This window comes from Scleropages formosus, chromosome 1, assembly GCF_900964775.1.
Source record: "Scleropages formosus chromosome 1, fSclFor1.1, whole genome shotgun sequence".
Taxonomy (NCBI): domain Eukaryota; kingdom Metazoa; phylum Chordata; class Actinopteri; order Osteoglossiformes; family Osteoglossidae; genus Scleropages; species Scleropages formosus.
This window is the reverse complement of record NC_041806.1, coordinates 46,514,058-46,529,901: the sequence shown is the minus strand read 5'-3', so window position 1 is coordinate 46,529,901 and position 15,844 is coordinate 46,514,058. Positions and strand designations below refer to the sequence as shown.

The 15,844-nt window shown below is 47.0% G+C and overlaps 1 protein-coding gene across 2 annotated transcripts; it reads right to left on the bottom strand.

The window, feature by feature from the left end:
• Positions 1 to 1,184: 1,184 nt before the first annotated feature.
• On the bottom strand, positions 1,185 to 15,545 carry heca (hdc homolog, cell cycle regulator). 2 transcript variants are annotated; one of them, XM_029257394.1, is made up of 4 exons: positions 14,986 to 15,545; positions 10,686 to 11,840; positions 6,807 to 6,961; positions 1,434 to 1,672 (listed from the first exon to the last, which is right to left on the bottom strand). In XM_029257394.1, the coding sequence occupies exons 1-4, from the start codon at positions 15,191 to 15,193 to the stop codon at positions 1,508 to 1,510; spliced, it is 1,683 nt and encodes a 560-aa protein (XP_029113227.1). In that variant the 5' UTR covers positions 15,194 to 15,545; the 3' UTR covers positions 1,434 to 1,507. The 2 variants fall into 2 exon arrangements, with proteins under 2 accessions (XP_029113230.1, XP_029113227.1); XM_029257397.1 differs by lacking the exon at positions 6,807 to 6,961 and having other exon boundaries at positions 1,185 to 1,672.
• Between the last annotated feature and the right edge of the window lie 299 nt (positions 15,546 to 15,844).

The window sequence follows — 15,844 nt, the reverse complement described above, 5'->3', positions numbered from 1 at the left end:
GATTCTGATTTATTATTCGGACATCTGATGGGTTGCTAGAGGATGCGGGGCAGTGACAGCCAGGCCAATCTAGCCCACCGCCCCCAGCAGAGCAAAGCCCGCTATTTTCCTGAAGCCACAGGACTCAACGGTCACCCCTGGCGACCGTATATCCCAGACTCAAAGCACTGTTCGGCATGCAATATAAGACAGAAACCAAAATTAAATTTGTGATGATGCACTGCAATGTGCCCAGGTGTGGTTCAGCAAAAACAGGAAGTAAGTAAGAAATACAACTTCCCAGAAATTTCCAGAAACCCTGGAGACACATCAATGATTACGTGTGCCACAGGGTGATACAATGCAGATAAAGGTGTCTCCGTTACTGGCATGTGACTTTGCACAAAATGCATATTGTACTTTGCGGACTGCGCATAATTCACGTTCCTCTTGATTTATCATTTATTATTTATTCTTTGATCTGAAACTTTTCTCTAAGCTGGCTTGTAATGTGAGGTTTATACACTAAGCTGTTTATGCGGATTTACCAATTTATACAGCTGGGTAAATTTTACTGAGTTAAATCAGTTTAAGTTCCTTAGTCAAGGGTAATACTGTACAACAGTAAGAGGAATTAGAAGCGGGGGATGGTGGTACAGCGAGTAACGCTTGTGTCTCACAGCACCTGGGTGGTGTGAGAGCAGGTGGGTTCGATCCCCCTTAGTGTGTGGAGCTTCCATGTTCTCCCCATGTCTTGTGGGTTTCCTCTGGGTGCTCTGGTTTCCTCCCACAGTCCAAAGACAGGATGTTCAGGTTCCCCCATAGTGTGTCAGTTCCACTGATGTGTGGATGAGTGACCCAGTGTAAGTAGTGCATCTAGCAGTGTAAGTCACCGCGGTGAATAAGGTGTGTGGGCTCATAACACTACATAGTATCCGTTGTAAGGCACTTTGGAGAAAAGTGTCTGCTAAAGAAATAAGTGTAATGCAAATGTGGGTCCTTTCGGTTGACAACTATGCCACCTCATGCATTCTTTTTTTTAATTGACAACAGCCTCACTCAAGCATGATTACTTCGACTTTGGCCCCTCAGCAATAAAACACCACACAGAGGCCATGCTGTGGACATCGTTCAAATTCAAAAGTGAAATTCCGTATCGGCACACCTGAAAACAGAGCCATAAAACACATTTCAACCAAATTTACTGTTCCGTTTTCTTTATTTTGTCCAAAAACAATTTGGTGTACCGATACATTCACTCGTCACAGTTTTTGCTGCAGTCCTTTTTTTAACACCCATTTCAAAAACTTTAAAGACTCCATGTACATAAACAGAAGTGCTTCATTTATTTTTTCCTTTTTTGACTTTAATTATAAAACATACTTTCTTGGTATGATATATAACTTTTACCTGTAAGAAAAAAAAGTTTTGTTTTTTTTTTTTATTTAAATTTTAAATTTTTTTTATGAATAAAAGCAAGGTACCTAGAGAAAGGAAAAATAACCCCCACCCCCAAGCGCTGCATTCGTCAATAGGCCTCTAGGACTTTGTAAGAGGAGAAGGGCTTGATGAAGTGGTAGTCCAGGTTTCCACAGTGGGGGCACTGCTGCACGTTGCTGTACTCGGAGAAGTACTGCATCCCCACTCGCACATCTATGACAGGCTTGCCACAGTGCTTGCAGTTCAGCCGGGCCTGGAAAAAATAAGAGAGAGCAAGAGCTGGTGTGAAACCCAGGCGCCCCTTGATCCACAATCTCTCTCCATGTGAAATTTCGGTATAACAGCTCTTGGCTTTTGATACCAAAATCTCGATTTCTGAAACAGAGAAAATCTGTATGATGAAACTTAGCGAATATTTTCAAAAAAATTTGAAAGTCAAGCAGAAGTGCAGTAATGTACTGTACTAGGCAAGAGTGTTTTCTGTTGGTTTTCCGACTCTGGTTTAGCGTGTTTATGCAGCGGCAGTGCAAGAATGACTGCCAAGCCTCCTCCTCCTTTCACCCGTAACTCACAATCAGCACTTTTTCTCTTCACTCCATGAATACAGTAACAATCAAGAAAAGCATCTGCTAAATCAATAAGTGTGTATTATATCATAAATGGGTTAATAGTTACAGTATGTAGGTGTTTTATAGTGTCTTAGTGAGATTTGGGAAAACTGATCTGGGTTTTCAGGTAGGCTGGAAACGCATTATTATTTTTCCCCACTTAAAGTAATGGGACATGGGCTTTTGGTATCTAGAATTTTGGTTTCCAAATTTTGATTTTCAGGCACAGATTAACAGCAGGGGACAGCTGGTAGCCTAGTGGTTAGGGCAACTGCCTCTAGACCCAAAGGTCACAGGTTTAACCCCCACCTCTGACTGCAGTACTCTTGAGCAAGGTACTTATCCTTAATGGCTCTAGTAAAACTACCCAGCTGCATAAGTGGGTAAATAACTGTAACCTTAACATTGTAAGTCACTTTAGAGAACATGCCAGGTAAATGTAACTCAAGGGGTTGCTGCTATTCAGTAAAATGGATAATATTTATTCTGCACCAGTCAAAAGTATGAATACACCTGACCAATAACTGCACAAGACAAACCAGAGAAAAGAATGTAAGCTAATCAACCCACAAGTGTCCTACATCTCTAGAAACTACTGTAAAAGATTCAAGAAGACATGTCAGCTCACCTCGTCATAGAAAAACATAAAACTTGTTTCCACCAAGCGGAGTCAGACTGCACTACTATCTGCAGAACAGTGATTACATCACCGAGAGAAGAGTCTGACACTTACTCAGAGTATGTACAGTGTATGGCTTAAATCACTTCATTGCTGTGAAAGGTCTGTTTATACAGCTGATACAGCAGGAAGATTGTAATTCATGTTTCAGAATACAGGGGAGCGCGGTATAAATATTGGCCTTGTATAAATATTCTGAAAGCAGCTATAATTATTTCCACATGTTCAGTTCCGTTCATCTGATGTTACATACATTATTATTGCCATTATTTATCTGACACCTTTCTCCAAGGTGAATTACAACGTTATGTTTAAATACTAAGGTGCTAGTAATGATTTAGTCCATTTACAAAGGAGGGTAATTTAATTCATGGTATGTACCTTGACCAAGGGTATTAGAGCAGGTGTGGGATTTTAACTTGGTTACTTCATGGAAGGAAACAGCTCTACTTGCTGCTAAGTATACATCCATATCTCACATAAGAGCCTTGATTCGGCCCATGAATCAATACATAACAAGCTACATAAAATCTTTATTAATGCCAAAGGAAGTTACATGAGGCTGCAGTAACATACATACACCTATGTAATAACATAGACATAAATAAATATCTAAACATAGACTTAAGTATAAAAGAGTGCAAAAATAGACACTGAGTAAATAAATAAGTATTAATAGCAGCTCAGTACCACTTGGGCAATAAGGGGTCAGTACCAGCCCAAGGATGTGAGGACTTCAGGTAGTGCTCCATGGAACAACACAGATAGACCAGTCTGCTGCTAAATGTGCTCCTCTCTTTAGCCAGGGTGATGTGTAGGAGGTGTGAGTCATTCTCCATGATGGTTAGAGTTTATTCAGAGCCCTTGTCTATACCACTCTTTCCGGAGAGTCCAGCTAAACCCCATTAAGAGAATTCCCATTGTGAGGGGGTGTTGAGAATTATCATTATTTATTATAGGGAAAAAAAACGTATGGCTTCCTCGCCACAAAATATCACCTAAAATTTAATAAAATCCCAAAGGAAAAGGCATGTTATGCATGGCAATGACAAGAGCAGAATATAATATTTGTTTAAAAAAAATCATTATCCGAAGCTTTGCTTTTCACATTCTTCATATTTTCATACATTACCAATTACTGCTTGTCTAATGGAGAGTTATGGAGGTCTGGACCCATCCAGGAAATATAGCACACAAGGCAAATTTTACACTGGACAGAGGCATTGTGATAATTTGGATCACACATGTTTATGATACAAAGAAATGTTCGCAAGATGACTGCCTATATCTTTACACTATAAAGCACGTGAACGCTATAATATTAGAGACACCAAAGTGTTACAATCAAATGTTTGATCCCTGCTCTTACAATAACCTTAGAGCAAGGTACTTACCCTAAATTTCTCCCATAAAAATTAGTTTTATAAACGGGTACTAGCTTAGCACTGTTACGTTGGAGAAAAGCAATCAGCAAAATTAATTAACAACACTGGTCTACAGCCAAAATGCTTCCAAAACAAATTACATCAAACTTCACTAATTCTGGGTCACTGAGAATGGAAATGATGCTTAAAATTGTTGCTTGGCTCTAGTTTGTACATGTACATGTACACGTATGGGAATAGCATACATTAGCGAGTTAAAAAGGGATTTGGATCTCAACTAAAATACATGGACATCTTTCACGGGATCTATGAATAAATGAATGGCTGGATTTAATATTTACATTTATCAGATGCTTTTCTCCAAAGCGACTTCCAATGAACTCTATGATTTGGACAGTATACTTATTCTAAGAGAAAATAATGAATTGATGCAATCTAAATCTGGTATTGCATCACACACGACATGGATTGCAAGATTTCGTTACCACCCTTACACATAAAGCTGGGTCTGATGAATAACTTTGTCAAGGCCCTGGACACAACACATGCAGCTTTCAAGTACCTCACCGGGAGATTTCCTAGGTTAAGTGAAGCTAAGATAAGGGACGGCGTCTTTGTCGGTCCACAGATTCGTGAACTTCTTCGAGACGACGGATTTGACCGTGCACTGCACGGCAAGGAGAAGGCGGCGTGGAAAGCCTTCAAGTCTGTGGCAACAAGCTTTCTTGGAAACAACAAGGCAGAAAACTACAGGAAGTTGGTGGAAAACCTCCTCAAGCCTGGGCTGCAACATGTCACTCAAGATTCATTTCTTGGACTCGCATCCGGATTTCTTTCCGTCGAACTGCGGAGCAGTAAGTGACGAGCACGGTGAGCCATTTCACCAAGATATCTCATCCACGGACTGACGGTATCGGGGCAAATGCAGTCCATCAATGCTTGCAGACTACTGCTGGGCAGTGACAAGAGATGCTCCATTTAACGACTACAAGAGACAAGCCAAGAAGAGCAGAGCAGACACTGAATAAGGACTGAACTATGAACTGATACGTAGTAAGTGTTGCATAAACAGGGCAGGTGACATAATATCAAGTGAAACAATCATAAACACATGAAAAGACCTAGGTTTACAATTCATGATCAAAAATCTGCTGTGTACACCATATACATAGCACACACACTTTCTGAACCGCTTGTCCCATACGGGGTCGCAGGGAACCGCTGCTGGGAGCCTAACCCAGCAACACAGGGTGCTGGAGGGGGAGGAGACACACCCAGGATGGGACACCAGTCCACCGCAAGGCACCCCAAGCAGGACTCAAAGCCCAGACCCACCGGAGGGCAGGACCTGGTCAAACCCGCTGCACCACCACACTCCCCTCTACATAGCATGTAAAACGTAAAAACTTAAAAATATCTTCAAAACAGTAGCCAATCAGCAGTTTTAATTGTCATGTTTGAATTCAGCACATCAAAATCTATAACAAATAGCACAATTTTATCTCTGAAAGAGACAATTTCAAAAAAAAAAAAAAAAAAAAAACATTGTTGACCACACATTGACTGAAACTGCTTATCCCAACAGGGGTTGCGGTGAGCCAGAGCCTAACCCGGCAGCACAGCGGGTACGGGACATACCCAGAACAGGATGCCGGTCCGTCACAAGGCACCCCAAGCGGGACTCAAACCCGAGACCCACCAGAAAGCAGGCACAGGCTAAACCCACTGAGCCACCACACCCCCCCATCATTGACCCATGTATTTCTGAACCGCTCATCCCATACAGGGTCGCGGGGAACCGGAACCTAACCCGGCAACTCAGGGTGTAAGGCTGGAGGGGGAGGGGGACGCACCCAGGACAGCACCCCAAGTGGGACTCGAACCCGAGACCCACCGGAGAGCAGGACCTGGTCCAACCCACTGCGCCACCGCACCCCCTTGAGCCAGCTAATAATAATAATAATTGTTATGACTGCTATTTCAGTTGTATTTCATTTACCTTAATCAAAGGTTGTCATTATTAAAACCTATTGTGACAGGAAGTGTACAGAGTATCTAGTTTTCTTATGGAAACAGCACAGTGTCCACTGGCTTTGCAGAGTGATAGACACACTAAGCATAGAATAAAATGCCCACTGTACAAGTAAAATGACCAGGTAAAAATGTGATTATGCTGAATAATGACCCATCACATCAAAAAAAAGAGCATTTATTTTGAGAAGCCGCCGCAGCGGTCTTTCATCGTACGGGACCCCGTCACACGTGGGCCGAGTGCGTATTGCATACACCCGGCCCACACACAGTGATAAATATATAACACTGGTTTCAGTATTTGTTACATTCAGTCATTGTGCAACCAACTGTAGGAAAGTAGTTTCCATTCAGAAGAATTCACCAGGTACTGATATCTCCCCCCGCCGCTCTTCATCGGCAAGGTCAGCCCGTTAAAATTGCTCACATCACCAAATAATCCTCAACATCTGAAACCTTAGAAAATGTTACATTTCATTTCCCATATTTACGCTATGAGGCGTTTTACTGAAACGGTGCACGTTGGCTATGACGTTCAAGAGACCAGCAGCCAAGTCCTCGGGCTGTCGCTCGGAGACGAACCCGGCACCGCGTGCCGCCTGACCACCTTCTGGATTTTTGGAAACCGAGGCCCCCGAATGCGTGCAATTCTGCGTGACGGTCGGGTGCCGAAAGCACACTCACCTGGCAGCACGGCGATGCGGCCAGGATGTCGTAGGTGTACATGGTGCCCAGCTGGTGCCAGCTGCCATCCCACTGGGACTTGCACTTGACGCAGATGATTTTGTGGACACCCTCCAGGCAGTCGACGCACACGGCGTACAGGTGCATCAGCCTCCCTTCAGAGAGCAGAAGGCCTTGTTAGTGCATCATGCGCAAGCTGGGCGGCAGGAGGCCTACAGGTCTCGGGAGGCGTTCTCATTAGCACCCGATTTACACCTGAAACTCCAGGTGAGGTGCATCCCATAATTACGTCAATGCAGCAAATGGGTGGAGCGGAAACGGGCGACCCCGTAGCCTCGGAACGCTGGAGCTGCCTTGTTTGACGTGGGAGGAGCTCAAGATCGCCGGGTTTTTTTTTTTTTTGTTGCTGTAGCTGAGAACTGTATGCAATGAAAGCTCTAGGAAAGATCCACAAGAACAAACGTGGTATTTAAACCAACACTGTATGGATGTGAAAGCTGGACACTGGAGAAGAGAGGAGGAGGAAAAACATGGGTTCCTTTGAAATGTTGTGCTGGAGGAGACTTCTAAGGGCAGGAAAACAGATGGATGCTGGAGCAAATCAAACCGGAGCTCCCGCTGGAAGCGCAAATGAAGAGACTGAGGTGTTTGTACTTTAGACACATCATCAGAAGACTGGACTCTCTCAAAAAGAGCGAAAAACTTACGGACGCACAATTTTCAAGCCTAGCCAGCATCCAGCAGGTGTCCAAACGCAGCTTTCATCTCCCCAGCAAACTCATGATCCACCACCAGCTTCTGGTGGCCGCCACAGTCGTCGTGCCTGGTTCGCAACTTCGGAACTTAAAATTAAGGAAGTTTTCAGAGTTTCATTATTTCTTATCTCCCATCTGAGGCTTGAAACCGAATGTGAATAAATTCGGTCCCGTGGCCTGCAATCCCTGAACTTGGTACCGACATCTGCGTTGCTTCCGAACACGAAATGCTCCCAATGGGTTCGGCTTCCCTACGAACATGGATGAAGTATCTACAAGAAGAGAATCTAAGAGAGGATCTACTCAAGATACTGGGACAGCTGGTAGCATAGTGGTTGGTGCTACTGCCCGTGGTCCTGAAGGTTACCTGCTCAAGCCTCCCCTCTAGCAGTAGTACCCTTGAGCAAGGTATTTACCCGAAATTACTCCAGTAGAGTTACCCAGCAATAAAAATGGGTCAATAACTGTAATCTTAACACCATAAGTTGCTTTAGAGGAAAGTGTCAGATAACTGTAAGATGCACCTTCTGAATCGAGAAACAAATTTACATATGAAATGGGGTCTCTTCGTAACGTTTCGATATGCTCACCACAAGCAACAACAAAGGACTTCCTTTAGCTCGGTCCTCTGAGACCCTGCAGACATGCAGCCAGAAGACCAGAAGTGAATCATGATGGGAAACAAATCAAGTAATCATCGCTCTTTTCCAATAAACTTGTAGTGCGGTGGAAACGCATTAGGAGAACATTAAAGTGTCCAAATCATTCCAGATATTTAGATCGCCTCCATCATCCCGTCACATAAAAAAATCACTTTCCTCTGCAAGGTTTGGTTCAGATTGTAACTTTATGTTTAGAATTTGAAAACGTAACTTGTTATCCAGGGTAGCTTGAGTTCGGTGGTTTTTTTCAGGGAAAGAAATACAAGCAAAAAATTAATTTCTACACATCTCACCCTCCCAGGTGACTCATGATACCCCATTAGAATCTCAATGACGCACACATGGAAAAAAAAGAGGAGTTAAGGGTACATGTACCACTAATACATACTGAGTGTATATTGTTTTCATAAGATTTTTATTATTTCTTGAGTACAGTGGATGTTTCATAAACACTTACACTTATCCCCAATTAACCGGTCCTAATTCGTTCTGGAGAACCGAAAATGAAATTACTTCTTTCATTCCTTTTTATGGGAAAAAATTCCAATTAGTTCCAACCCGACCCTAAGTTCCCCTAAAATCACACTAAATGATACCTAATATAAGGAAAAGCACTGTAACATGTTGAAATTTTACAGTTTTATTTTTTTTGAAGTATGCTCCTGGGAAATTAAAATGTTTAATTTTCATCCCGTCAGCTCCGTGAAGTGTCTTTGAATCCAGTACATGTCCGAGAATTGTTTTAATGGTGCCTATAGTTGTAGTAGCAAACGTGGACTTGTATCTAAAAAGCTTCCTCACCATTCTAATTAACAGTTTTTTTGGCCTACATTTTGAATAGAGGAAGGAACAATGCATTTTTAAATTTCATTTAATTTTATTGTACTTAGTTTAGCTCTACTGTGGGGGGTGCGGTGGCACAGCGGGTTTGAGCAGGTCCTGCTATGTGGCAGATCTGCAGTTCAAGTCCTGCTTGGGGTGCCTTGCAATGGACTGGCATCCCGTCCTGGGTGTGTCCCCTAATCCTCCAGCCTTGCACCCTGTGTTGCCGGGTTAGGCTCCGGTTCGCCGAGACCCGGCTTGGGATAAGTGCTTTCTGACAATGCGTGTGTGGATCTAGTATAAGTTATAAATAAAAACTGAAATAAAACATTTTTTACTTGATAGTTGCCATCTTCACTTCTTGGCCACCACACTTCTCTTTACGAAGATGTCAGGACCCCCCATAGAGCACACATTGTGGTTCTATTCTGCATACTATACTATAACTGGCTATTCAAGGAAATTTAATTCATGAAGGATCTAGTATAGAAAAAAATGCATTTAAAAAAAAATAATTTCATAAAGTATACACACCATGATATTGACTGGCTTGAGGAAGACGAAGGTGATACGCTGCATTTAAATAAATTAATGAGACAATTAAAGCACAGCGGTTCTCAAAGTCTCGCACAATCGCTTGGCACAGCTTTGCAAAGATGAGCATCTTGCTCAAGTGTGCAAAAGGAGAGCCCTTACTATACAGTGAGGAGGTAAAAAGCTTCAATACTGAGAATTTTTTTTTCTTTTTTTTAAAAAAAAGGCACAAGCAACTTTTCTTAACCAGGAAATTAATGAAACGTGCAACTGTGTCATACAGGCGCTACTACAGCCGTATAGGGGGTATGTTATCCAAGAAAACACATGGATCAAGAAGCTCAATTTCAAAATATTGAGACATTATTGACAAACAGAAGCAACCCAGCGATGGTTCGGAGCACAGGAGGACAGCGCGACTGACCCTCTCCAGCTTTCTCGACATTCGGTACAACAGGCTTCTTCGGATCACTGAGTAACCGCATAACTTTTCGGAAGTAAACTTAGATTTCTTTCCTTCCGTACATCGTCCCTCACTACACACGCTGGCTCTTTAGCATGCAAACACAACAGGGGGTATTGGGCTGTTCATAACTCCAAAGTAACTATTACCCCTCCCAAATCACAACCAACAACTTTCACAATAGACAAGTGCCTTTGCTTATTTGAGGGCTTGCTTCTATAAAACCTTTGTCTAATGTTACAAAATATTTGTGAAGAAAACGGCACAGTGGGGCTATAGAGCCGTTTGTAACTCATTTTGTTCATAACTCCGAAGTAACTATTGTTCCCCCAAGTCACAATCGGTATAATTTTAATAATACACATGGGCCTCCATTTATTGTGGGTTTCCTTCTGTAAAAGCCTTGAACATGACTATGGTAAATTAAATAATACTCTGCATGAGTACACGGGCAGACATTCAGGCCACATGTTAGAAAATGGTAATGAAATAAGCAAATAATCGCAAAGCGTTCGTACCTTTGAAAACCTGTATGTCAACCATTTGTAATTTGTAAGGAACTGGTGCATTTGCCACTAACGGAATCAGACTATTTGCGCAGAGGGGAAACAACACAAGAGGAAGGAGCAGAAAGCAGCGTTACCCTGTAAATGGCAGGGTACGTCATACTCGATCTCTTCGTGACGAGAAGGACTGAGGAACAGGGTCCCATCGACGAGGGGGAACTGCTCGAAGACCGGCAGGGCGCGGTGGCAAAGGGCACAGTTCACCATGTTTCGGTGGCTGGCGCTGAGCGCAGACAGGATAAACTTGCGCAGGTCCTCGCCCTGGCCGGCATGGGCGTCATCCTCCATGCGCACGTGGTACGTGTTCAGCTTGTGCCGCGGGATGTGCGCCAACAGCTCCGAGAGGTCCAGCCTCCGCAGGAACTGCACGGGATGCTCCGCCGGGACCAGCCGCGAGGACATGGGCAAGGTCAGCCCCATGCCGCTGTCCAGGTGGGCGTTCCTGGTCGACCCCGACCCCACCCCCGGGATCTGCCCAGCTCCGGACCCCGCCCCTGACCCGGCCAGCAGGTGCCGGCGATGGCTGTCCATGTGGACGGCGTTCTTCAGGAACTCCCCCAGGTGGCGAGAGCCACGGGGCCCGCCGAAGGACGGCGGGGAGAAGAAGGAGAACCCCGACGGCGGGGACTGGCCTGGCGAGTCACACGGGGAACGCAAGCTGAGGCTGCCGCCGCCGCAATGTCCGGCGACACCCCTCTCCTGCGAGTTCTGCCGGTCGATGGACTGCCGGCGCGGCTGTTCCTGGCTGGGCGTCCGATGGGCCAGCTTATTCCCCCCCGCGTGCCTGCCTTTTTTGGCGTCTTCGCCGGACTCGGCCCCGGCCCCGGCCCCACCCCCCGAGGCGCCTCCCGCCCCGCCGCAGGACCTGCCCAGACCCTTCTCGGGCACCGCCTTCTTCTTGCGCTCGTCCTGCATGCGCTTCACCTGGTACCAGTCAGTGTCCTTCTTCAGGTGGCCCTGGCCGCAGCGGCACGAGCAGAAGCGGAAGGCCAGGTCGTAGCCCTTTTTGGTCCACATGTTCTGGCGACACTGCTTCTCGTTCCAGCTGCGCGCGCGGCCGATGCAGTTGAACTGCACCAGGATGCTGCTCTCCCACTCGTAGAAGCACTGTAGGTGCATCCAGTTGCCGTATGGGCAGAGCTCGCTGTTGCACACCACCCGTTGGTAGTCGTCCTTCTCCAGGTCGACGGGCCTCCCCAGGCTGCACACCAGGGGCGTGGCACAGGGGGCTTCTGGGAAGAGGAAGGGGGGGAAAGCAGCGTCACCAATATTTACATCAACAATGGTAAAACAGCGACATGAACTTCGTTATCGCTTCTAAACTTTCAGAAACACATTAAAATAAACTTTTCAAATGACCTCAGGTTTGATGACGGGTAAGAACGGACACGCACGCAGTGTCGACATCAACAAAAATAAGATACCCGTCCGTCGTCGCAAGACAAGCTCCGCACTTGAGTCCACCACAGTGCTCTGGCTCGTGGCAGAGGGAGTCTGGGCACCACATGGACAGGATGCCAGTCTGTCGCAGTACTTTTTTTTTTTTTTTTTTTTTTTTTAAAGAACTCATTTATTTTTTAGTTGACTTTTCTCCAAAGCAGCTTAAAATATTAAGCTAAACAGAATTATATACCAATTTATACCTTTTTTTTTTTTTAACTAGAGCAATTCAATGGGGGGGTGCATTGGGTTGGACCAGGTCCTGCTCTCTGGTGGGTCTGGGGTTCAAGTCCCGCTTGGGATGCCTTGTGACAGACTAGCATCTCATTCTAGGTGTGTGTCCCCCCCCCCCCCCCAGCCCTTTGTTGCCGGGTTAGGCTCCAGCTCTCCGCATCCCCGTATGGGACAAGCGGTTTCAGATGGGCAATTCAAGGTAAATACCTTGCTCAAGGATACTTGAGGAAGTGGGATTGAATCCTCAGGGTGAAAAGGCAGCAGCTCTAACTACTACTCTACCTTTGCCTTTAATATCTTTTATTAACTTGAAACAGCATAAAGATTAAATCCATTTTAAAATGACTGAAAATAAAATCATCTCCATGACCTCCTATTCAGTGCCATGTGGAAAATCCTGGGAAATTCCTCTTGGGTGAAGCGTGATTTTGCTCAATTAATGCATCATTATGTATAGTGAAATCAGCACTGGGGGACAACAACTCCTCGCCACTTTAACCCGTGTACCTCATTGTCCTAGTTTGGATGAGAATATCGCCTTAACATTAGTGTCTTAGCGGCCTTCTGACCGAGGTGAAGATGCATTATGCACGTGTCTTGTGATTTTTTTTTTTAACATCACTAGCATTGTTTCTCTTATGTATCTCAGTGTATTTTCTGGTTATGATGTGGAAAAGTCTCGGATATAGCTATAATAAAATATACTACAAGACTTGCAATGTTTTCTTTCTCGTCAAGCGGTATCAAAATAAAAACTTAAAATAAAAATAGAGAATTCCTGCTTATTGACAATTATTGCCCATAAACGTGTGCTATGTTCCTCGCTATTATGGATCTCAAAACACTCAGGAACGCCAGATGAAGTCGGTCCCACGTTCCTAACCCTGTTCGGGGCAACTCGCTGCCAGCAGCCGTTTGCGGGAACGCAGGTGGTGCTCACTCGAGAAGAAATAAGCAAAGACTTGTAAAAAATAAACATTAATTTCGACGACAATTACCAACTCGAATGTTCATAAGGAACCGGTGTACTGATAAAAAGTAACTTCATCAAGGGTACTACATCAGGTGTCAATGCCAAGATGCCAATGAAAAATGGTCATATTGTGAGACCGCAGCCCTAACCACTACGCCGCCTACTGCCTGCTGGCGGTAAGAACGCGTCACAAAAGATTCCCAGCCTTCCGAAGGCGATCGGCAGGACCGCTCCGGACCGTACGGAAACAGAGGAGGATCGCTGCCCTTGTGTGGAGTAATGAGTTTGCCGCATGTCACCTGCGAACCGCCACATGTGCCCGCGGCGCCACCGCATTGTTCCCCATGCGATAGCATCGTCTTGGCAGAGACTCCCCGCAACAAGACTTCCTTCCTGCGGAGTTCATTTCTCAACGCCTTACTCTTTAAACATCTCACCTCATCCAGGAGGACAGAAAGAGCACAAGAGCTTCGTCGTCGGTTCCCGGTTTGCTTCGCGACCAAGGTTCGGCCGCATAAAACCAGAAGGCGGCACGGGCGTCGGGGCCGTGGACGTGTTATTACTTCAAATCCCAAATCCTGCCGTGGTGCCTTTGAGCAGGGTGCTTACACCGAACTGATCCAGTAAGAATACTCCTGTATGAACGGTAAATCACTGTAAAGTACGGTTAGCTGACACTGGACAAAAGGGGGTCAGCTATAATAGCGATACACCTGAAACAAGTGTTCTGGCTGCAGAAGCATATCCAGGCAAACACGGCGAGAACATGCAGACACCACTGAGACTGAATGGGGATCAAACCCTAACCCTATCAAACAATCCAAGTGCTGGAGGAGGCCACACACACACACACACACACATTTTCAGAACCGCTTGTCCCATACAGGGTCACGGGGAACCGGAGCCTACCCGGTAACACAGGGCGGAAGGCCAGAGGGGGAGGGGGACACACCCAGGACGGGACGCCAGTCCGTCGCAAGGCACCCCAAGCGGGACTCGAACCCCAGACCCACCGGAGAGCAGGACTGTGGTCCAACCCACTGCGCCACCGCACCCCCCCAATAATAATTATTATTATTATTATTATTATTATTATTATGTTCATTATACGTCAACCTTTCCTAGATGTTTCATGCACACCTTGCAGATCTACCTTCCTGCTGTGACCCTGCTCTCTGTGAAGAAGCCACCAACACACACTCTCTGCACCATGGCATGTCGTGCACGGCCTGTGGTCTGGTTAAGAGCGACCCCCCAACACACACACACACACACACACACCGCCATGTTGCATGTTCATTTTGTACTGTCAATGTGCTCCGTGGTGTGCGCGCAGTCACGTGACCGCCGAGACGGAACCGTCACGTTTGAACTCAAGCAGCGCGTTTGTTTACTGGTGCACGACAGGGGACGACCCCCCACCCCGAATCCGCTCCGACCCCCTCCCGAACCCTCCCAACCAATTTCCGACAGCCGCTCGTGTCACTCTCAAAACCGAAAGTGCACGAAACCGCCGCGCGCGCGCGCCACTCGCGGGCCGCGCGCCTGAGGGAAGCCACAACAGGGTTTCGGGGCGCAGGAAGACAAGTCGACGACACGTCCGCGCGGCGTCGCTCACCGCCACCATCCGTGATGCGCGCCACTTCGTCAGCGCGCGACTGAACGGACCGTGATTGTGCGCGCGCGCTCCCGCACGGGCGCATCCGTCCCCCCGCGAGCGCGCTCCTCACCTGTGCCGTTGTCTCCGTACGGCGCGGCCCCGGCACCCTGCGCGCTCGAGCCCGCCGTCGCCGCCGCCGCCGCCGCCGCCGCTGCCGCGACCGCCGCCGCCGCCGCTCCTCCGGCCGTCGCTCCCGCCGCGGCTCCATCCTGCTCGTCGCCGCTGCTGTTGGTGCGCCTGTTCCTGCGGCCCTTGCCGCCGCTCTTCTGGTTCGGCATGGCGGCGGAGCGCCTGGGCTGGTCGACGGTCCAGATGGTGGCTGTTGAACACGCAGAGACGCGCACTCCCGCAGCGCAGCAGTGGCAGAGCCCGCGGGCGATCAGGCGCGCTCCCGCGGCTCCATGCTTGCCCTCCTCCGCCGCTCGCTCTGTCTCTCCGCCGTTGCGTCCGCCGATCTGTCAGCGGAGGTGCAGCGCGGAGAGGGCGTGTCCCCGCCTTGTTTTGATTCCTGTTCAGAGGCGCTCCCCCCCCTCTCCCCCCGCGGCTGTGACGTCACCAGACTCCTCCTGCGCCACCTCGTCTTCCTCCGCCCGCGCGCGCGCGCGCGCTATTAATAGAGCTTGGCGGAGAAGACCCCCCCCCTTACGCGCACACACACACACACACACACACACACACACACACACACACACACACACACACACACACACACACACACACACAGCCACAGCCACAGCCACAGCCACAGCCACAGCCACAGCCACACTGGGGGATCTTTCTTTTCCGTCTGGGGGTGTTCCTGAGCTTCCTGCCCCTCATGTTCATGATCATCATGTATGTGATTCGGGGGGAAAAACACTCCTGCACCTGTCTTTTTTTTTTTTTGTAATCTTTTGTACTTTCAAAACAGAAATACTGGGAACGTTTAA